The 23682-nt window shown below is 42.3% G+C and overlaps 3 protein-coding genes across 6 annotated transcripts in view; all 3 read right to left on the bottom strand.

Moving 5' to 3' along the window:
- fam13a (family with sequence similarity 13 member A) overlaps positions 1-4511 on the bottom strand; it is a 47981-nt gene extending 43470 nt beyond the window's left edge. For 3 of the 4 annotated variants that reach the window (XM_056408222.1, XM_056408223.1, XM_056408224.1), the window contains exons 1-2: positions 4243-4510; positions 656-851 (exon numbers count right to left, since the gene is read on the bottom strand). In XM_056408222.1, coding sequence (XP_056264197.1) covers positions 656-851; positions 4243-4269 — 223 coding nt within the window. In that variant the 5' untranslated portion in view covers positions 4270-4510. Of the gene's footprint in view, positions 1-655; positions 852-4242 lie in introns of all 4 variants that reach the window. The other variant, XM_056408221.1, reaches the window with a different exon arrangement.
- An 806-nt stretch (positions 4512-5317) lies between these two features.
- Positions 5318-6968, bottom strand: LOC130189797 (chymotrypsin-like elastase family member 2A). The gene is made up of 3 exons (XM_056408736.1): positions 6571-6968; positions 6049-6209; positions 5318-5515 (listed from the first exon to the last, which is right to left on the bottom strand). The coding sequence occupies exons 1-3, from the start codon at positions 6830-6832 to the stop codon at positions 5318-5320; spliced, it is 621 nt and encodes a 206-aa protein (XP_056264711.1). The 5' UTR covers positions 6833-6968.
- A 4-nt stretch (positions 6969-6972) lies between these two features.
- zgc:154142 (uncharacterized protein LOC555481 homolog) lies at positions 6973-21033 on the bottom strand. Its single transcript, XM_056408219.1, has 21 exons — positions 20706-21033; positions 19948-20078; positions 19113-19206; positions 18535-18675; positions 18197-18294; positions 17139-17265; positions 16508-16714; positions 15601-15813; positions 14200-14340; positions 13543-13788; positions 13151-13336; positions 11597-11706; positions 11286-11386; positions 10006-10283; positions 9691-9854; positions 9368-9551; positions 9043-9261; positions 8131-8265; positions 7805-8026; positions 7518-7700; positions 6973-7267 (listed from the first exon to the last, which is right to left on the bottom strand). Exons 1-21 carry the CDS (start codon positions 20854-20856, stop codon positions 6987-6989), a joined length of 3612 nt encoding a protein of 1203 aa, XP_056264194.1. The 5' UTR covers positions 20857-21033; the 3' UTR covers positions 6973-6986.
- Between the last annotated feature and the right edge of the window lie 2649 nt (positions 21034-23682).

The following is a 23682-nucleotide window of genomic DNA, read 5'->3' as shown; positions in this document are numbered from 1 at the left end:
TGTTTGTCACCACTGTATTATTTGTTTACATTTTTGTCATGGTGCTTTCTTTTCATAGAATAGGTATGTCACATGTGTGGAGAACACTATATGTGTGTATTTAGTCTTGCTGCTTGACATAAAGAGGGGAGGCAAACAGTGCCTCTGCCTTAATTAATGTGAAAAAGAACCATCCACGGGCCTAACCCTAACCCACAGAGCTTGTATTTACTATTTTATAATAGAGCAGTCAGCCCTTATTAAAGTATTCTCCATGGCTGAGTTATGACAGATTAAGTCACACGCCCTAAGAGGCCTGTAGTTTCAGCAGCCATGAGGAAGAAGCTCTACATTCTTGTACTGACATCTAGTGGTCAAACTGAAGAACTGCGGGATATGATAAAGTAGGTCAACACCAAGTACCAATTCAGTGTGTTTCAAGTTTGATCCTTTTAAATTTCAATTATAAAATACCATATATTTTTGGGTCATCAATTTGAGATTGTTCTCTATATTTTTGCTCTATGTTGACACCTAACGAGTCAGCAATGTACTCCAGTATACTGAGCATCTTAATGTGCCAACTCATCCAAATAAACCATAAAAGCTTTATTTTGATGATCAAGCATTACAGTACTTATTTTGCTGTCTTTTTTCCGTTGTTTTTTTCCCTTACCATGCTTACGGAGATGGTCAACCATCCTCCTCAACACCAGAGGCACACCATCCTCCATCAGACCCTTCTCCTGCAGCTCAAACAGGGACACTCCAAACAACTTGGTGTACTTGGCTGTGAATGTCATGGGTCGCAGCATGGGGATCTGGACCATCTTCTTCATGTCTTCTTTAACCTGCACCGCTGTCTTGTTGTGCTGCAGAGAGTAGAGCAGAAAGCAGCAGTCAGCCACTGATGATATGAGGCCAGAGTGCATCTATGGAGCCTGCATCAGCTCAGATACCACAGAGATACCTGTCCTGGAGGAGGGAGGCTATATCTGCTCCATAATCTAAAAGGTGTGCGTGTGTGTGTGTGTGTGTGTGTGTGTGTGTGTGTGTGTGTGTGTGTGTGTCTGGATGGTGAGGATGTCCCTGTAGAGTCCGTACACGCAATGTCATACTGTCATGTATTTAGAGGACAGAGTGTACTTAGAGCTGGGAGGAAACGGGAGGGCTGGCCGTGCATGTGTTGCTACGACAAATATCAGGTTACCAAGCAACAGCTTTGGTCAAAGGCATTGTCAGAGTGATACACACACCTGCACAAATAGGCATGCTGTATGTGCAAATAAAGAGGTCTGGTGATGACCATCTGCATTATCCATGAAAAGTACAGAAGTATTCAGATCCTTTACTGAAGTAAAAGTATGGAAATATTATATATTATGTAAGTATATTGTTGTTTCTTTATTGGATTGTTTAATATTGATATTTTATTGTGAACTTTTTTACTAACGTAGTAGATGGTTGAAGTAGAGCTGCATTTAACACTTTATGTACTGTTAATATAGATCATACATGACATTTTATGTTCATATATTTTTCTAAAGTAACTATTAAACGTAGCTGTCACATTGAATGCATTGCAGTTCAAAGTAAATTTGTCCCCCCTAAAATGTAGTGGATGAATTGTAAATACAGAATAAGTTAAAATTGTACTTAAGTGCAGTAGTTGAGTAAATGTACTTAGTTACTTTCCACCACTGCTGTGTTCTCATGGCCCTTTTGAACCCATTCCCCAAAGTGGACAAACCTGGTGGTAATTCACCAGCTGTTAAGTATTTCTTATCTTATAATTCGTCACACAAACATGGCTCCGTCGCTGTGTATGGATGATCAGACTGTACAGCACACACTCGTATTGTCTGCCGCTAGTTTAAACACACCATCTCCCTTTAACAAGCCAACATCAGAACGAACAGGGTAATAATTACTTATTTGTGAAGCACTTTTAACTACAGCATAATGCATTTATCTGCCTTTTCTTAGTTTGTACGAGAACCAAGAGAGTTAAGCCACACAAACCAGACGAAGAAGTCGGACACTGGGCGAAGAGGAAAAGACTTCCTGCATCAGAGGGACACAGATTGACTCTTGTATCCATAGCTACGACTGCACCATGTGACATATTTGTCCCAGAGTTCATCGCTTCTTACGGGTGAACTGACCCACACATTGACATGAGAGGCCCATGACAGGCTATGACTTTGTCACAATGAGGTCCACATGGCACAGTGGTTTGCCCTGTAGGGGAGGGAGAAGTGGTTGTTGGAGAGGGAGCACCACTGAATTTATTTCCCATCAGGCCAATTGTTTAGACAGATTGGATAGAAGCGTGTGTCACACTCAGATCAGCTGATTAAAGAAACACCTCAAAGATGCTAGGGAGTCAAGATCTTCTGCATGTCAGATGCTCTACCAGCATTACGTGTCTGACAAGCTAGGGCAGAACATGTGTTTAATGGTGTTCAATCGTCCACTCTTCTGTAACAGGTGCCGACAAATATGCCAATTGTATCTTCTCGATGTGAAATGGTTAAGTACACTTAAATTCAAATTTTGAATGCTTCATGCTTGGATGTCTACCTGAGAATCTGTGCATCAAACTTTAAAGTCTGATTCGTCTTTATGATGTAAAAGATTGATAACACAGCGGAGGTTTTTGAAGTTAAGGAGCAATGGTTCAAATGGTACTACTACTACTACTCCTGCTATTACTACTCATACTATTACTACTACTACTACTACTACTACTACTACTACTACTACTACTACTGCTACTACTACTACTGCTACTACTACTACTACTACTACTACTACTACTACTACTACTACTACTACTACTGCTACTACTGCTACTACTACTACTACTACTACTACTACTACTACTACTACTACTACTACTGCTACTACTGCTACTGCTACTACTACTACTACTACTACTACTACTACTACTACTACTACTGCTACTACTACTACTACTACTACTACTACTCATGCAGGTGTTAAGCCGGTCTGAGCTAGGTCTGATTGGACTGAACAGATGTCCCATAAATCTATCTTTACCCCCCCCCCTTCACACACACACACACACACACACACACACACACACACACACACACACACACACACACACATGGTTCATTCTGAATAGGAATACACACATTAGAATAATAATAAATTTCAAAGTGTGGAAATATTGCACTTGAACGCATCTTCAGATAATAAATTGAGAAAAGCAAGAAATGGTTAAATAATAAACTCGATATCAGAAAAGAAACATTACTCTCGGTAAGAGAAAACAAACCACAATGGTTTTTTTAAGGTCAACAAAAAACAGCCATAGAGCTGGAGTGAAATGAAACAGTGGAGAATGAAAGGAAACACGTCCTGTTGGTACCCATCTTCCTCTTTTGTTTACCAGGACAGTCTGCTGTGATTAGCCTAATAATCCTCTTCCTATTCCCCTCCCCCGACCTCAAATATGTTCACACCACAACTTCTCACAGTGAGAAAGAAACCTATTGTCAAGGAACTATAAAGAGACTCTGGAAGCTATTGACATGTTGAAACTACTCTTGACGTTTCTCAAACATTTCTAGTACTTCTTTGACATTTATGTAAAGTTTAAGTAATACTTAAGTAGTTTAAAAAAAGACTTTAAACACACAAACACTTCCAACAGGCAAGGCAATCTCCTGTGTCTTTAAATGTGTTCCTGAAGGGGACAGCAAGCCCAAGCATGTGCCCTCCTTCTCTGGCCCTTCACCCTCCCCCTCATCTCTGCCTCTCTCACTCTGTGGGTGGTCGTTGGAGCAACTGGTAGCTAAAGCACCACTAGCCAGAAACAGCTGCTCTACTCAAAGAAACTACTGCTATAAATACACAAAAACTAGTCCGTTTTAGAAGTTTAGTTCTTTTAAAAACTCTCGGTCAAATTCAGGAAACTTTGTGGAAAGTGACCTCATTGAGGCTGTGAATCATTGCTGGGAAGAAATGACAGGTATGGACATGAAACATGAAGCTTACAGTGTGTGTGTGTGTGTGTGTGTCCTTAGTCTTTCTCCTACACTGCTATACTAAAGTTTAACTTAGGGAGGAGAGATGTGTCCTTACTTGACATTTTAAAGCCATTTGTTTCTACGAGAACATTCAACACCATCACAATGTGCAGACTGACTCAGAACCCCGGCTTCCCGCTTTCTTTAGCTCTTAATCACAGGTTGAAGTCTTTGAGCCAACTCATGCTTTGTAGTTTCTACTCACACAGATGGTCAGAGCTCCTGCCCCCATTCTCCCACGGAAGAAACGCCTGCAAAGGCAAAGATGAGGGGGAAAACTGCTGCTTTCTTCCCTCCTCCTCTTCTCACTCTGTTCTAGGACTCACTCTTGGACTTTTCCCAGTGGGAATTCCTTTTACTTTAAAAGGGGCCATCGTTATATTCCAAAAACACAACGCAAATAATCCACGGCAGGAGAGAGTGTAAAGAAGTGCTGTCAAAACCGGCGGACTGACCCAAGAGCACAGATTAGTGCTTGTCTCTTTCTCTTTCTCTTCCTCCCTCTTTATTACCCTCTCTCCTCCTAGGCTGAAATCTGAGCCGAGCTCTCCCATTGGTTGAGTGGTCTGATCATGTGATTAAGATGTTAAAACCCAAAACTTTAAATCTGTGCCTGCAGGATTCATCTGCCTGCAACTGAGGGAAGAAAAGAGGAGGGAACGTGTAATTACTGAGAGGTTGGCCTGAAGACCAGCAAAGTCATGCTGTTGATAAATGTAGCAGCACTCAAATAAAAAATACATTTTAAAGAATAAAACATGGCTCAAATGTTTACGTCATAACTTGGAAGATTATTTTCCAGTTTTTTAACATCGTATAACATAATTTACAAAACACCAAACATTATTATTTGTAATTCCCAATCATTTAATTTTTTTATTATATTGCAATTTGACTGACCGAAAAATCATACAAATTCAATGTGAAGTTTATAGTTTTAATTAATTTAGTTATTCGTACAGCGTATTGCTCAATTTGCCAAAGCAGCCCTCGGTTTGCCTTTACTTCCTTACATTGTTGGGTGGAGTGTTTTTGTTGTTGTTTACACTGTACACAAGTATGAAACATTATTCTAACTACAGTACTATATAGTATTAATATAATATTAAAGAGTAGTTGTTCTGATACAGTATTCTCACTGCTGGAGAAGATGCCTTATAGTGTAACGGTAACAGTCAGAATTCTTCAGCAGAGAGCATTACTTACTTAATGGTGAATGCTAAATAAAAAGCTTTAAACAGATAGGATCTCAATATATTATTTATTTCAAGATATGAGCTTTATTTGGTTTTGCCACTTTCATATATAAACTTCTTCATGTTGTCGTTGATCCAATCATTGAAGGCAGACACGCGGGTGAACACTGAGGGTTTCTTGTCTTTGATGCAGCCCTGAGCTCCAAAGCTGACGACACCATGCACCTCCCAGGTTGTGTTGGGTCCAGCCACCGGACAAGCAAAAGGACCTCCGGAGTCACCCTGTGGGAGAGCAGGAGGAGTAAGTCACCGAAGATGTACTGCACTAGGCAGAAGATGCATAGGTGAACATTTGATTTAGGCAGCTCACTTTAAATCATCTGTGCCCTAGAACCTGTAAAAGTCAATATTTTAAAAACAACGTGACATAGTTTTCTTCAGGGAATGTCAGGGATGTGTTCTATAAAACTCTATTGAACTTTTAAATCCTTCAGTACTGTTCTGAAAGTGTTTTAGTAAATGATAATCTTCCCATGTCCCCGCTTGTGCATTCCCTCATTATGGCCAACAAATGATGTTTTTATGTTTTTTTGGTCCAATTACGCCTGAAAACAGGGCGGCCATTTGCGATCACAGCTGACTGATCACAGACAAAACAGTTTAAAGGGTGTTACATAACAGACATCACGAGTGGCCAGGGCACTGACATAATGTTGGAGGAAATTTTGACGAGAACCTCAACAACCAAGTACCATCCCTGCTTAGGAAATCTCAGTGTATCCATAACAACAGTTATTCTGACTGTGTCCTCTCACCTGGCAGGCTGACTTGAGCTCATCTGGGGACTCATAACCAGCACAGATCATCGAGGGTCGGAGGGTGTCCCACCAGTAAGCAGGCTTACTGCAGGTCTGGAAGTCAACAATAGGAAGGGCTGCCTGGTTTAGCCACTTTGACACTTTGGGGAACAGGTTACCTGAGATATAAGAGAAAGGTAGTTGATGTCATTTTAGAGATGAAGAAAACATTTATCTCAATGTAGACTTTTTGTCTTTAGCAATCAAGCCGAGGCCGCAGCAAAAATAGAGCATTATTGTGAACATTGTCCTAAGACCATTACTGTTGTCCCCGAACAACAAACAGCAACTTCTCAAGTCACAATACTCATCATGGAGAACACCCAGCACATGAGAAATAATGCAAATTTACAATTTAAATTTAAAAAACGGTTAAAGCACTCAACAAAAGATGAATGTACTTCTCCAACTGCAGTGATCTCTGGTTCCTGGAGTAGCGTGAAAGTGACATGAAACTAAAATGCATGATCACTTCTATACCTTTCTCGTCTCCCCAGCCGGTGACAAAGCAGAGCGTCCCAGCAGGCTTCACGGCCCCAGCTGTGGGCAGACAGACGGGGCTGATCTCCCTCGTCATGTTGACAGGCTCGGCCAAATGCACCAGGGCTATGTCATTGGCGATGTCGGTGCGATCTTGCTCGTAGACGAACCCCTTGTGGCGGACGATACCATCCACCTTATAGCATCGCTGTTCTGAGGGAACGTCCATGGAGGAGTTCATGTGGTGCTTCCCCAAACACATGCGCCAGAAGTCGGGCTTATTCAGAGGGCTGGAAAGCAGGTGGATAAATGAAAGTGTATCTTGTCACGTAGTTTTCAGATTGTCATTGTCTGGTAAACATATCGCTTATAGCTGCTTTTTAAATGGCGTGTACAATGGGTGTGTCTGATGCATCTTACAACATGAAACAGTGAGCAGCAGTTAGGATCCAATCTTCATGAATCAAAGAACCTCCACAGCCATGCATGTAAGGTATGGGGAAAAATGGTGACGCCTGGGAAAGATAAATGCGCATTAGTACAAAATAAAAGCTCTCCACTGTGACTGTTAAGGATGCACACACCTGCATGGAGACTTGCCAGGGCCACGAATGGGGGATCGCCTGCTCCCCATTAACCACCCTCGGGGTGGCTGTGGAAGGGGTCACTGCTGGGTTTCCACAATCTGCCGGCCAGTCTGGGAAGAGAAAATATATACTTACATTATCTGTAAATAAGCTTTTGTTTGTAACAATGAATTCAACCTGTATTCATACACGTATAGTCGATGGCCCAATTAAAACTTTTACATTTGGTGATCCAATTTTTTTTCAGAGGGGAGCAAATACATTTTAATAAGATTTTTCACCAAGCTCCATTTTAAAATGAGATCGCCACACGCTTGTCAGAGACTGGTCTTCTATGAGCTTGAATAGGCCGACACTCACTGATAGTGATGTTGTCCCATGGGTTTGCAGGTAGTGGAGGTAAAGTTGGGATAACACTGGCATTAGTGGTCCAGTAACCTCGAAAACCTTTCTGTTGATTATCGCTGTTACTAAGGAAACGAATGACGACTGTGTTGCTCTTGATGGTGATGACAGGTGGAGGGGCAAATCCACAGAATCGACCTGCAGAACAGACAGGGCATTTACACTAACCTGTACAGGAAATACAACAAAAAAGAATAACAAAACAAAAAATAGACACGAGAACCTGTAGTACAACCACCAACCTAGTGATGTCATGCTTTCACCGTGGAAGATCTCCACGTAGTCCACACAGTTTCCTAACATGTTTACGGTTTGCAGCTCAAAGTGGGTGAAGGCTACATGGACACTTTCTGCTGAAGGAATGCTGATACGCCACGTGCACACAGACTGGGCTTGGTAGTCCCCGGGCCAGTTAGGAGTGGTGATTTCACCCTGAGCGCCGTCGAAGCTCCCTCCACACGGAGCTGTGTGCGTTTGGGCGAACGGCAAAAAGAGAGAGAAGAGGAGCTGCATTAGTTCTGCCGAGAGGCGATTCCCTCCGTCAGCTACACTTTTCCTCCCGTCTTACCCTCTTTAGGGTCCACTGCCTTCCAGGTGGCAGTGAAACCCATGTCCACCACCTTGTCGTTGGATGAGAAGCTGATGTGAAGTGTGTCTCCATCACTCACCAGGTCTTTAGGCGGTACATGGCTGCAGTGTGTGCCTGAAGAGAAATGAACAAGAAGAACTGTCAGGAAACTGACTTCTCTCAGGAACCTCTGTCCTAAGAGCTTGGGTATGACATTTTTATTTCATATCATACATGCACAGCTTATACGCATATCTACATTTAAAGCTAAAACAGCAGCAAACTCAATGGCTTCACCCGTCACTGTGATTCATCTGTCACTTGAAGGGAAGCACACGCCTATCACAGAGCAGTGGTTTTCAACCTGGGGGTTGGGACCCGCAAGGGGAGTTGCAAGATAGTTTCTGCGCAAACACCAACCTGATTATTCTGGGGGTTCTCTGGAAAAACTGTTCTACAAAGGCGAGCATAACATTTTTTGTGATAAAGCCGTACACTTATAATGCGAGAGCAAGTTTAAATTTTATTTTTTAGATACACAGAAGTTACTGACATGTGTTTGCTATGTTTTAGCCATGTTAGCTGCATGGCTTCATGGATGGCAACGTGGGCCAGGCCCCCACTTTGGTCCAAACTGAAATATCTCTATCAGATTTGATTATCACTCAGTTTTGTAAATACGTTCATGGTCCCCAGAGGATGAATCCTTCTAACTTTGGTGTGTCTCTGATTTTACCTTTAGTACCACCATGAGATTGAAATGAATGGTTCAGAGTAAAATAAAATAACATATGATTAATGACAAATACTAACAAACTGCGATGTAACATAAAGCAAAGTAATCATGTCAAGAAATGAATCAGCACATTTCTTTAAAGCTGTGGCGTAAAAAGGAGGCAGATATTCACCTACCTAGACTTCCTATTCTGTCTCTGAGGCTGACTTTATCATTAATGCACAACTGACTCTCCTCCAGGGAGAAATTGTGGAAATGGAAGTAGACCAGTTTGCCAAGTGACACCTTGATGTCCCACTGGCAGCGGGCTTTGTTGTCATAGCTGCCATGGTAACCCATAGAGGACACGGTGCCTCCTGCGCCAGTCAGGGACTTTGGCCCTCCACAGCCAGATGCTATAAAGAGAGAGGACAGAAGGTAACAACCAGCAATACATCCTGGCTTTACATCATATTTAATGTGTGAGCAGAGTGGGTCAGAGTAGACCAGTCGTATTATTACTGTGCTCATTGTAGATGTCTCTGCGGATGACATTCTCGATCCACGGGAGGTAGGCAGAGGAGCGGGTGAACACAGAGGGCTTCTTATTCATAACACATCCAATAGGACCAAAGCTAGTTATACCATGAACTTCCCAAGAACCATCGGGTGTATCCTGACACACCAGAGGCCCACCTGAATCTCCCTGTCAAAGTCACAAAGCAACATTCAAAAACACCATCAGCTTTTTTCGGTGTAAAGTGAGACGTGTGCAAAAACGTGCATTATCATTGATGATCAGAATGGTGTAAAACTGTGCTGTCGCCTTGAAGGATTTCTTTTACCTGACAGACAGACTTGAGCTCGTCAGGCAGGGTATAACCACAGCAGATCATGGAGGTCTTGACCTGGAACCACCAGTAATCCATCCTCTTGCAGGTGTCATATGGCACAACGGGCAGGGCAACCTGGTTAAGGCCCTCAGCAACACTAGCATTCAATGAATTGCCTGATAATCATAGAAAACAATTTAGATAAAAACGTGATACTCTGAGGAGGTCTGTGCACATTATCTCCAGCAGAATGCATGCATTAAGGGTGTCTCCTGAGGTGCGGAATTATATAAAATATGAAGTTTAAACTCGAAGCAGAAACAGCACCAGTCTCGTCTCCCCAGCCGGTAGCGTAGCACTTCTTTTTATCGGGTAAGACTTCCTCCGCTGATGGAAGGCAGGCGAATGAGATCTCAGCACTGGGCTCCACATCTCCGTCCAACCTGACCAGGGCAATGTCAAACTCCACCGTGGGCACTGTGGGGTACTTGAAGCTCTCATGGCGATAGATCCCCGACACGTTGAAGCACTGTTCACTCGGCTCTGTGTAGGTCAGGTTGTGTTTGCCAAGGCACATGCGCCAACGCTGCAGCTCATCAGCGTATCTGGGGAGGAACATCAGAAGATGAATCCATTATAATACCTCGCATTACCCAGTAAGCAAAAGCCAGCTCAATATACACTACCGTTCAAAAGTTTGGGATCACTTAGAAATTACTTTATTTTTCAAAGAAAAGCACTGTTTTTTCAAAAAGATAACATTAAATTAATCAGAAATACACACTCTACATTGTTAATGTGCTAAATGACTGTTCTAGGTGGAAGTGTCTGGTTTCTAATGAAATATCTCCAGAGGTGTATAGAGGCCCATTTACAGCAACGATCACTCCAATGTTCTAATGGTACATTGTGTTTGCTAATCGCCTTAGAAGACTAATGTCTGATTAGAAAACCCGTGCAATTATGTTAGCACAGCTGAAAACAGTTATGCTGGTGATATAAGCTATACAACTGGCCTTCCTTTGAGCTTGAAGTTTGTTGAACAAAATTAATACTTCAAATATTAATCATTATTTCAAACCTTGTCAATGTCTTGACTATATTTTCTATTCATTTGATAAATACAAGTGTGATTTTTCATGGAAGACACAAAATTGTCTGGGTGATCCCAAACTTTTGAACGGTAGTGTACATGTTACTGAGTTTTACAAAAACATACATTGGTACAATACAGAGAATACTTTGTGTTCTATGTGGCTCTTCATCTTGTATTTTCCTTTCTCAGCAGAAAACTAGAAAGATAACAAAAGTGCACAAGCATCTTTCTCTACTGTAGACCATGAGCCAAGGCATTGAGGCATCCCAAGCAAGGCATTGCTTTAGAACTATAATATGCCTGAGGTCAAGGCACAGACACCCACGTTTAAAAAAATGACTTCCATGAAGTTTAAGAAGACGCTGCAGAACTAAATATAGTTAAATGGCTTTAAATAAACAGAACTACTGTACACAGCTCTTTTTTTTTAAACAGATGACTGTAGCACTTTCAACTTGAACGTTTCCCACCAAAAATATGACATGTATTGTGTGTGAGAGGGAACATTTACCTCATGAAGCAGTGGGCTGCTGTAAGTACCCAGTTCTTATGAATAAGAGTACCACCACACGTATGGAAGAATGTGGGCTCTGGACGACTGGCTGGCCAGACCTGAAACCAAGCAGAGAAGAAGTCACTATAGGACTTAATTGACCGATGCTAGTTTTTGAAAGCATGAACAGAGGGGGATAGTTCTACTCTTTGATATCACTTTATGAATGAAAAATACCTGCTGTACCGGAATTTGCCATTTGTAATCACAATTCCGATGTAATTCAACTGTATGTGAATTCTCTACATGTATTAGCGGGAGTCTCTCACCTGCATGGACGCTTGCCAGGGCCAGGAATGAGGAGTGGCTGGCTCTCCATTCACAATACGTGACACAACAGTGGGAGGAATGGCTGGTTTTCCACAATTACTCGCCCAGTCTGGGGAAGAAGACGAAGAATTAAAAACATTGTAATCTATCCTGCGTCTGGCTGTCTGTGCATGTCTTCATTCGCTTGTGGTTTTGTTTGTGTGTAAACAAAGCTTGAACATGCAGTTCATGTCTGCAGCTCACATATATATCAGCCATTGTGTTGCAGGGAAGTGGCTTTTAATCTCTGGCACTTTAGCTCTCCTTTTTATGTTTTTTAATAATTGTCCAATCGCGCCAGGTTGACACTGCTGTCCCTCACTGCTGTTTTTGACTTTCACCAATCTAGTAGTCTGCATTCATGTATTTATTCAGTGTATCTTCATCCAAAAATAATACCAAGCTCCTGCTGCAAACAAACAAGTAGACTGCAATCCCCATTTCCCAGCTAGATTACAACATCAGTATATATAAATTGACATTATATTGTCAGTCACTTCTTCCCATCATCTCTCACTCTCTATTTGTCTTCCTCTGCCCAGCACATAGGGCACCGCTGGTCAGAGGCTGGATTCACCCCCCACTTTGTCCCCCCAAAGTGTCCATCTATAAAACTGTATTTTAGCAATTGGTTTGACAGACGCCTGGGCCAGCTGGGGCTCATCGCTGTGGGAGAAATGAGGATCGGGTGACAGCAAGCTAGGAAGGTGGGGGGCTGGGGGCTATGAAGAAGAGATAAGGATGGAAGGAGGCCCGAATCAGAGGATTGTACAAACAGCCGTGCAGCTTATTAGGAGCCGTTTGAAACTAAATGTTGATCATAGTGAACGGTGGAAAATACTGCTCTGCTGACTAACTGTCAAATGTAAGGTTACATTATGCGTGCAAAATGAAATATACATGCAGTATTTGTAAAAAAGTTGTTGGTTACATGACAGTTGACTGAAGCAAAGTAAATTCTCGTAATATTTCTGGCTGCTACTTAAGTTTTTCAATATTTAGTCCTTAAAAATGTAGAGAAATGCCCACTCATGTGTTACACGTACCTGGTGTCCATACATCAGGCTCAAACTCAATGGGATTAAGTTTACACTGATATAAGATCCTCATATTTTAGATGTTGGAACTAGCTTTTCTTACATTGCACTGCCATCTAATAATTGCATTTAATCATTTATTGAAATAGTAATTAAAACACTTCATTTCTCCACTATGTTTATCATTTATTTAAACTATGAATAATTTCTGTCTGCTGTTTGGTGCTGAACAGATAGACCAGTGTCAGTTTATCAAAGCTTTTGGGCTGAAAACAGCTGCATGCTGTGTTCAGAAATGAGGTTGATGAGAGTTGCAAGCCAGAAAACCAAAAGGCTGAAGGGCTTTATAGAGCTGAGCTCTGCAGAAGTGGGTGATACATCTCTGTAGGTTCATCACTATGACCTAAAAACATACTTTTAACATTGTGGAGTAATGCAGATGTGGAAAACTGTATCAAGCTCAAAGAGGTACTTCACCTATGGTGATCTTGTCCCAGGGGTTAGGCGGAGTAGGCGGCTCAGTGGGGGGAGGCAAAAGGGGGTTTGTTGTCCAGTAGGCCCGGAAGCCTTTGGACTCAGTAAACAAGTCTGTGTGGAAACGAATCACCAGCCTGCTGCCTTTTGTCTGGATGTTACTAGGAAGCTTCGTCCCACAAAATGGACCTAAAATTGATTAAAGGAAACATTTGTCCACAGTAAAAAAGAAGGCACAGAGACTTTCCAACTCACTGGTAAAGTCATCATTAACAGTGTCGATGGATACACAGTTTTATTTGAATGACATTTTGTTTGAATTAATTCATAACTGGATCTTGCTTTTTCAATGTGATTGATTATCTTGGATCGTGTAATCCCCCAAACAAACTTACCATGCGTTTGAAGCAGCGCATTAGTCACACCGTTGATCTCGTAAATCAATACTTTATCATAGCATTTCTGCGACAGGAAATCTTTGGCTTCGAGGTCAAAGTGGGTGAATGTCAGTGTGCATTTTTTCCCAATAGGCAAAGCAATGTTCCACATGCACGCGGCGTTAGCTTTGTAGTTCATAGGCCAGTTCTGGGACTTAATAACTCCTGTTTCCTCTTTGGAAGACATGCCACAACCCTGGATTTCTGAAAGAGGAAGAGGGAGGGATTGATGTGTGATCAGATAAGTGTCGACAAGCTCCATGTATCTGCCTGTGAAAAGAGAGGAATAAATCTTGTCATAACAAAATACAGTCTAAAAGTAGTAAAATGTACTTCTTTCACCTCAGCACGTAGGGTCTCAAGTCATTTCCGTGCCTGATAATCCCGACAGATAAAAGCTTTATCAGGCTTTAAAGCCGTAACACTTTTTATACTTCAAACTGTACTCTGACCTGTGCTGTCGAAGAGTTCACACTGCAATATCTTGGCTGTTTTACAGATATGTGACAGAGGAGTGAAACCTTTTATGGTTAGATATGAGTTGTTTAGCTGTGTCTTCAGCATATGTGTACTTGTGTGTGTATGTGTGTGTGTGTGTGTGTGTATCCCTGGTACCTGCGATATCCTCAGCATACACAGCTTCCCACCTGGCAGAGAATCCTCGGTCTGTGAGGCGACTGTCGGACTGGAAGGTGACAGAGATTGTTTCACTGGAACTGACCACCACAGGGGGGAGGATGTAGCCACAGTGTGTGCCTGAGGTAAAAAGATGGAGTTAAATGGAGAGAGTAGTCAGGAATGGGCGGGATGGTTCAAAGATGGATACGACTGTAAGCATGATTGTGTGTAAGTAAGTGTGATGCTATGTGCGGTGGGTGTGGTTAGAGGTTGATGGATGGTGATGCTGAAACATGAACAAATGAAGGTGACTATACTTTCTGCAAGGTTTACTTCATCAGTTACTGAATACAAAATCAGGGGAAACACTGCCCCCCAAAGGGCCTCTGAGCAAAGAATATAGCACTCAAAATGATATAGACAGATCTTTACAACTCAGTTACCCAAGAAATAATCAATCAAAAGCAACACTATAAAAAATGTGTTCACCCCCTGTAGCTTCCTCGAAATATGTCATGCAGCATCAAAGAGCAGAACATCTAATCATCTGAAAGAGAGCAGCCCTAGATAGCACATCCTGCTTCTATACACTGTTTTTGATGCTGTTCTTTTGTGCAACTAGATCAACTTCTTATACAGCATTAGCCAGTTTACAAGACTAAATGATTTAATTTGCAGAAGAAACATGTAGAAACATTAGTTTTTTCTTTTTTAAGTTACAAGAGATTGTTGACGCCCCCTGATTTTTCAGACTTTTCAGGTTTTCTAAAACAGACATTTAGCTGCTTTTTTCCTTTCTCTCTGCATTTCACATATAATTTCAAACCCCCTGAAATAACAGGATGCACCCCTCTCATCACCTGCTGTGTCTGTGTGCTTGTACCTCAGTGCTTAGGTCCTTGAGAACTCAGCACTCGATACAAACTGTATCAGCCTCACTGCAGCCACTGCAGTAATTAATGAGGAGAGGTCATTTATAGTTGGCTGGGCTCTTTGCAGAGAAGATCTTAATCAACAGTTTTACAGCAGGGGGCAGGTATTGAGCCATTCTGCAGCACCAGAGATGTTCGTCTAGCAAGGTGCAACAAGGTTACCTTGTCGGCGGAGGCCTTGTAACTGCTTGGTGGGTTGCTTGTTGGCTCTGCTTGTCTGGGTTTTTTAATTGGCCAAATTCAAAATACAAGAAGAAGGGGAGTATATAACCTTTACTTCACAGTGGCTGCTATTTAGATCTCACAAGATACAGATGTGGCCGAGAAAGCATTTTATAAGATGATATGAAATGCATTTGAGAGTCAAAACAGTATAAGGTACTGCTGTAAAACGTTAATTATAAAAAAACTCCACATAAATCAGTGTAATTCAAGAGAAAGAGTAAACGATTATGCTGTGGCTCACCTAATGTGCTGTATTTATCTGAAATGACCAGTTTGTCCTCCTTGCATTGTCCAGTCGTTCCTGAGATGGCCATTTCAGTGATCTGCAGTGTAACCAGGAACCCTCTGGGCACAGATATTCTCCAGGAGCTGTTCATATGAGCAGGATAGGGATTTGGGAAACCCAAGGACTGGATCACTCCTTTACGTCCATGAAGGATAACTGGACCACCACCTCCTGCCCAATAACAGACAATACATGCTTTATTTTCTGTGCACCTAACCATGCACCATTGAAAATAGCTTCTTCTTTTTATTCTTTTCAATTGATAAGGCCCAGCTGGCTTTGATCCAAAAGTGCCCCATGAACAGGTTCATTATGTATTGTAGTACCTTAATTAGCCAATGGAGAGAACTGGTCTCTCTGCCAATAGCTTTAGTACAGTGATGAATAGCTACAATTCAAGGGGGATCTCCCCACTCCTAAGCACTGGACTACTTACCTTCCTATCCTTATTTAGTAGCTGTCACTTGATTAGAGCTGCGGAGAAAACTGCATGGGGAGCCATAAAAGTTATGTAAGGCGTATCAACAAGCTCTCATTGGCCATGAAACAACCTTTATAGATTGTGTGAGCACATGCAGCAAAATGATGATTATGTAGTCTGATAAAGTAGCTCTGAAGTCAACTAAATAAATGACGGTTGCGATAAACAATTTTTATGGAAAGCTGCTTCAGCAACATTGATATTGATGCTATTTGGTAGTGGGGCGATCAAGTATATGAATTAGTACAGTATATTTCAAATGACATTAAAATAGAGAAATGATTTAATTTAAACTCTGTAATTACATTCTGAGTAAACCTGGATGGTTTATTTATAAGTGTTCAGGGGGAACAAACAGAAAAGTTTGGAGCCAAAGCTTACCAGAAGATGTGGTCGGTTTTGGTGTGGTGGTCGGTGTTGGTGTGGTGGTGGGTTTGGGTGTGGTAGTAACAACAGGTGGAAGGCTAGACTTGGTGTAAATTGCACTGAATCCTTTAGAAGTCAAATCGCTGTCTGATTTGAAGCGGACCACCATGGTGTTGCCACTGGACTCCACCGGCTTTGGCATCGTTCCCCCACAGAATGTACCTTTGATGGATTATATGCAAATGTGTTAAAAAGCAATAACAGTAACACATTTAAATCTAGAAGATTTTCAATTAATCTTTTATTCTTTAGCAACGAAGTCTATGCAGTAAGATTTAGATTCATTAAGTTTAAAATAGACTCCAGAACCATTGAACAACCCCTCAAATTTTTAATTGAGCTCATATTTTATTCAGGGGATGGGCATATTTGATATTGCTAATGTTGAACAAAGGCCACAGTCTATTCTGAAATTCCAACCTTTTGCTTGATAATTGCCCACCCAGCTTTGACATTATCTGTGCTCATGTGTGAAAATATTGTGGTATATTTTAAAAACCCAATTAATCTCATACATGCACAGCGCTTTTCTTTTCCTCTTATAATCCTCACCGCATACTGGAGTCATGTGTAATATCATGCTTACCGATTAAAGAGGAGCCGGCCTTGTGGCCATCGTAGACCTGAACAAAGTCTCCGCAGACCTCCGGCACCAGGTCAAAGGAAGTAAATGTGAGTCGAACCCTCTCGCCTTCAGGCACCGTGATTCTCCACTGATACAACAGAGATAAAGTACAAACAGACAATCATTTACTGCAAAGATAGATTTCACCAAGTCATCCTCCCCCCCTTTTGAATCTCATGTATTTTGACACACCATCACTGATAACTCATTTTATGACTGACTCTGCTCTCGTTTTTCGAGCTAAAGCAAAAGCCAGATGAAATCATGATGCAGCCAAATGACATCTCTCCACGTCCGAACCCAGCATGCAAACCATAACATTAGAATCTACTCTGATTTAATTAGATGCATTAATCACAGTCATCCTGACCACATATGTGGTCAGGATGACTGTGATGTGATTCATAGCTCATGGATTTACTTTCTGGTGCTAATCTGAAATCTTTAGGACCACCTGCTAGTGAATACTAGCACTCTATATGTGGTAAAGTATATAACTCAGGACATCTTCTAAGTATTACGTTGAAGTTAATGTGCACTATCAATTCACAACTCAATCCTCTAGAAAAAAGAATAAAATCATCTGTTTCCCTCTCGAAACTGATACTCTTTTGCGATCAATAGATTTAATTTGCACAGATTTCTAAGTGACAGCAGCTGAAACCTGAATTCATCTTGTCAGTGTCGTTTAATAACAACACTATTGTTAACAGAGAGGTAATGAAAAACAACTTGCAACCACTTTCAACTTGATTGACTTGATTCATCTAATGAGTAACGGTTACATCAACTGTAGTTATCTGTGTGTTTGTGGCATAAGCCCATTTAACATACATGTAGTCATGTGATCGATAATTTTATGTAAAAACTTAGATCATAGCAGCTTTGAGTAAAATATTCCAAACAAAACAGTTCAACTGGTTCCAGGAAATATATTCTCCTGGTCATTTATATTCAGATTTAAATATGTATGTATGCAGTGTTTGTGTGTCTCTTTACTCATGTGTGTGTGTGTGTACCTGGTATAGTGCTCCACTCTGGTAGTTTTGCTGAGGGAAGCTGGGGGTCATCAGAGCCCCCTGGTCACCTTGGAGAAAGCCACCAGCCCCGGCTATTTCTGGCAGCAGGGATGAAGGACACTTCAGTCCCACAAACACCTCAAGGATAACCGCAATACACCTCTCCACCCCCACCTTTCTACACCCTCTATCATTTCCCTTCTCCTATGGCTCTCTTCATACAGCACCCTCTTCTATAATATTGCCTTCCGGGGCAGTCATATACTATAAGACAGACATCCAACCGTATGTCAGAGCCAAAGACATTTTCTAAAATGGATTTCCACTTATCTTCTTACCTGGTGTGAGCTTTGGATCCACAGTTTTGTAATGAGCCTTGAAACCTTGGTCTGTTTTTCTGTCATTGGTGTCAAAGTACACCCACAGATGGTTTGTAAGTGACACCAGCGGCTTTGGTTTGGTGTAGCCACAGTATTTACCTACAAATACCACACAAATGTTATGTTATTTTAGACATTATTTAACTACAATTAAAAAAAGGGTTCATCTTCAAAACAGAATATCACAGAAAGATTGTGAGACCCACCCTGGAATCTGATTGGCCACTTTACAAATGTGTCCCCCCCCCCCCCCCCTTATTTGAACACTAAATGGGGGCTACGTCTTCAAAATAGTCTCCTATGAGCAGAAATGAAAGATGTTTGTGGTCCACTGCTTGCACTGCTTTGAACTCTGCAGTCTGGTTGGAGAACCAGCGGCGTGTTATTGTAAGTGGAGCTGTATGCAGTGGACCAGCAGGACTGTGTGGCTCTCTAGATGAGTCTGCAGACTGAAAGAGGAGGTGTGTTCATCCATTCATCCAGCCATCTTTCGTTCTTCTCCCACTTAATTTGGATTTGTAATGAGAGATTTGTACCGATGGTTCCCAGAGAGTCTCTCAGCGTGATGAAGTCTGATGTGCAGAGCTGGGTTGCCTCCAAAGCAAACTCCTCAAACCACAGATGGATCACCTGCAACAGAAACATAAAGAGGTATTTCATTCATCTTGTTTGTTTTTTTAAACCTGAGAAATCGCTTAAAGAGACAGGCAGGAAAGGCAAAAGAGGCCCTGTGAAATATAAGCAAGAGTGTGCTAGTGTGTGCCTCTCTGTGCATATTTCTGCTTTTTTTTATAGCAAAAGTGAGCTAGAGACTTAAAGGCAAAGAGGAAAGCAGCCTCTGCATCCGGCTGGCAGAGAGGGAGGCAGCCATGCAAACAGAAAGAAGAATCAAGGATTTCGTTTTGTCCTGTGGGTGTAGGGGAGCAGAGCTGAGGAGAATGAAGGAGACAAGGCTGTGTCACGGACAGATGGATGACTCGTCTGCTTCGTTCTCCTCAGCTCTCCTGCATTCATCCCAGCTGTCCTCCACTATTTGGCCTAACATAAGACAGTTTCCCCAACAGTAACAAACTAGACACCATGGCACACACACTATTAACCTGCCCGAAATAGAGACATGACTTTGCTCTGATTGTCTTGTAAAGAAGAAAGAGGGACGAATGTGTTGAAACTGGTGTTCTGGAGCGAAATTAGTTTGGGGCCGTTACAGAAAATTCCCCTTCCTCTCCATGTGAAACGTAATACGTAATTAGTTCATTTTATATTATTTTTGAGCTTACACGAAGGGTGTAGGAAAGTATAATTGGGGCAGTAATGCTACAACGTCTAATGATGCATGCTTGGAAGAGCAGTGATGCTGATCCATGTCACCTTGTCAGGGTCCACAATGATGTGCCAGGTGCAGCTCTTTCCATTGTCGTAGCTATTGGGGTAATTAAAGCTGGTGAAGGTGCCCGACTCTCCAGTCAGCTCCTGAAGACCACCACACCCTGATTCCTGCCCTGGAAACGTTTGACAGAGAACAAACCTTGTTACTGTGAAATGCATGTGTAAAAGCAAGTTAGAGTCTATTTTGCAGTTGAAACGGCTTCTACTTTACATGGACTCCGATAGAGAAAAACTCAAAACTTAGCTATTAATGTGCTACTAACATCAGCTCAGATGCAGGCCTTTTCAATTTCAGTTGAACATTTTTTTGTCATCTTATTTTATTGTGTATTTTTACATTTTTAGAACATAAAAAAACAGGAGAGCAAAAAAACATTTGTTTTTCTCATTGAGACAGAAAATATCGTTCTGTTATGTAAAAGAAAGGGTGACGTTTTGAGAGCAACGGTGCTTTTAACTCATTTTATAAAGTGTTAACGAAATATTGGATGAATAAGTACAAAACAAATGACAACAGTGATACTGTGGCTCAATCCTTGATGGCCTCACGTTTACTTCAGACCCTTCACTGTCTTATCTTGTCTTGTATTTTTCCCTCCAAGCTGAACTGTACACACACGAATGAGGCACAGAAACCTCTAATTCTGCATCTGGCAATTGTGTCATAATTATGTTTTAAAGACTCAGCCTTCAAAGAGCATTGGCATAGAATACAAGGCAATGCATGTAAACACACTCACCTTCTACATGAGGAGAAGCGTCAGCTTTCTCAGTGAAGTAGACGGCCATGAGGGCGATGCAGGCGCCGGTCATGGCCACGAAGAGAAATATCAGACACTTTTCTAGGGTGCTCATACCCCCGGATCGACGACGACCCTTCTCCACATCCATCGTACTCACAGCCGAGGAAGATGCAACAAACTGCGCCTCGTCCAACAATTCACCTGCTTATTACCAACACTATCTGGACTCTGACAGCTGAGATGAACCTTGAGCCCCTTCTGGAAATTTTCTGGCAGCATGACATCCAGTGTGGCTGGATATAAAGAGCCATGAATAATAAAGTATCATAACAACTAGTTAATGAGTATGTGATCATTGTTCACAAATCCTCAGAAATATGTCCCAATATTTAATTATTGACCTCACAGTTTATAAAGATATGAAAAAACAATTTAGATTATGTGACATCAGAGTATCTGAAGTCCAATTTGTTTTGATTGCCCTGCAGTTAGGAAATCAACTGCTGTGTCTTTTATTCTCGCTTTCCCAGCTTTAAGCAGCAAATTCATTATCTTAAAAACTGATGACTAGGTGCAGGCACGTGCACAGCCATTTTAGGGGGAAGGTGCTCAAACCAAAAAAAGGGGCACCCATTGGCAAAATGATTTTTCTATTGATTACTGTAACTTGAAGTGAGCAAGTAATTGGTTGTTAACAAACACCTGCAACACATTGTGTCGTGAGAGCCGAAGACATGAGCGCCGCGGAGCACGTCGAGGCGAAATTCTCACAAGAACTCAAATAAATGCCCTGACAGATATCCAAACACATTTGGGGGGAATTGATGACAGAGAGAGTAAGTGTTATTCTTAAATACTGATTAATGAAGAAAAAATTTGTCTACGTCCCTGGGAAATAAATCTTGAGCCGGAGATGTACCAGTTGTCGATTTACAATATCCTATTTCTGATGTTCAGTTGTGTCTATTCCCCAAGACATGTGGTATAATAGGTTGCCCGAACTCAAAGAAGAAGAACAACTCATGTTGTCATTTAATTTCTGGATATATTGTACTTGTGTGATACTGGGTATTGACTCTGTGCAGGTGTGTATACATACAGATGTTCCAGATGTGTGTGTGTGTGTGTGTGTGTACGTCTGGGTCGGCGAAATGAGGTGACCTCTTTGTATGTATTGTTTATGTATTTAATGTCCTGTACTCTAGTGTATACCGTGAGAGGGGTGGGGGAGTGGGTTTGTTGTCTGATATTTCAACAAAAGGATGATAAACAATGGAAATATCAGTTAATGTTTACTGTGTTATGTACCTGTTAATATTTCAAAATAAAAGAATACATTATTTGTTTAAACAAGAAGAACAAATTGACTGAAGACTTTACGAAAAAGGTAATGGAAAGTAATCATTTGACCTCTCTAACAGTTTCAAGAAGTTGAGAGGGGAAACGTATAGCTGTCAAATAAATGAAGTTTAGTCGGAAGACCATACACCTGTGTCATGATGAGTCCAGGTTGTCGCAGCGAGAGAGGACCCAAACGCCGACATTACTGCACAAACTATTTAATTACAAAAATCACAGACCAGACCAGACAGGAACGACAAAAACGCGGACCAAACAGTACGAAGCCACACTGGGAATGAGACTAACAGGGTTTACATACACAGGCAGGTGGAGGTGATTGGACAACGGGGAACGAGACACAGGTGAACACAATGAGGGCGGGGCCAGCAATCACACAGAAGGAAACAATCAGGACCAGGGCAGACGATCACAGGGAGACAGACGACACAAGGACTTCAAAACAAGACGAGACACAAACTCCAGATCATGACAGTATCCCCCCCTCAAGGGACGAATTCCAGACGTCCCAAGCGTTCCACACGGGTGGGTGGAGGGGAGCCGGAGGAGGGTCCAAGGCTGCAGAAGCAGTCCGGGGGGCGGGCCGCAGGACGATTACCAGGCCAAGGGGCGCGCTCTGAAGGGCAGGCCGGAGGACATGAGCGGGGAGCTAGGGGACCGGGCTCAGGAGAGGAAGTTACAGGGGTACCGGGGTCTGGGGCTGGACGGGACGGAAGCGGGATGGAGAGAACCGTGGCCGGGCAGGACGGAGGCGGAACACCGGGGACTGGAACCGGAACATCGGGGGCTGGAACCGGCGATGGAACACCGGGGACTGGAACCGGAACATCGGGAGCTGGAACCAGCGGCGGAACACCGGGGACCGGAACATCGGGGACTGGAAGCGGAACATCGGGGACTGGAACCGGTGACGGAACACCGGGGACTGGAACCGGAACATCAGGGACTGGAACCGGCAACGGAACACCGGGGACTGGAACCTCGGGGTCTGGAACTGGCGACGGAACATCGGGGACAGGAGCCGTTGACGGAACACCGGGGACTGGAACATCGGGGACTGGAACCGGCGACGGAACACCGGGGACTGGAACCGGAACATCGGGGGCTGGAACCGGTAATATGTCACATCTTCAACAACTGCTTAAAGTATGGTGTATGCCCAAAGGTCTGGAAGGTGGCGAAGGTGATTCCTATACCTAAGGACAAGAAATCTGCCTTCACATGTGTAAATAGCCGTCCAATTTGTATACTCCCCATTTTGAGTAAATTATTGGAGAAAATTGTTTTCAAACAAATACAGGATTATTTTATTCGGAATAACCTCATTACCAGTTCCCAACATGCATACAGACCTAATCACTCAACAGCTACTGCCCTTGCCCAGCTAACTGATGATTGGCTGATACAGATGGACAATAAGAAAATGGTCGGCACAGTCTTGCTTGACTTTAGTGCTGCATTTGATGTAATTGATCATGACATTATGATTACAAAACTTGAAAGTTATGGATTCAGCAGAACTGCACTCTCTTGGATGGTTAGCTATCTCTCTGAGAGATCTCAAAGAGTCTTTTATAATGGCAGTTTATCAGACTGTAGACATGTCAGCTGTGGG

The sequence above is a fragment of the Pseudoliparis swirei genome, chromosome 24, assembly GCF_029220125.1.
Source record: "Pseudoliparis swirei isolate HS2019 ecotype Mariana Trench chromosome 24, NWPU_hadal_v1, whole genome shotgun sequence".
Lineage (NCBI taxonomy): Eukaryota > Metazoa > Chordata > Actinopteri > Perciformes > Liparidae > Pseudoliparis > Pseudoliparis swirei.
This window is presented reverse-complemented; position numbering and strand designations above follow the sequence as displayed.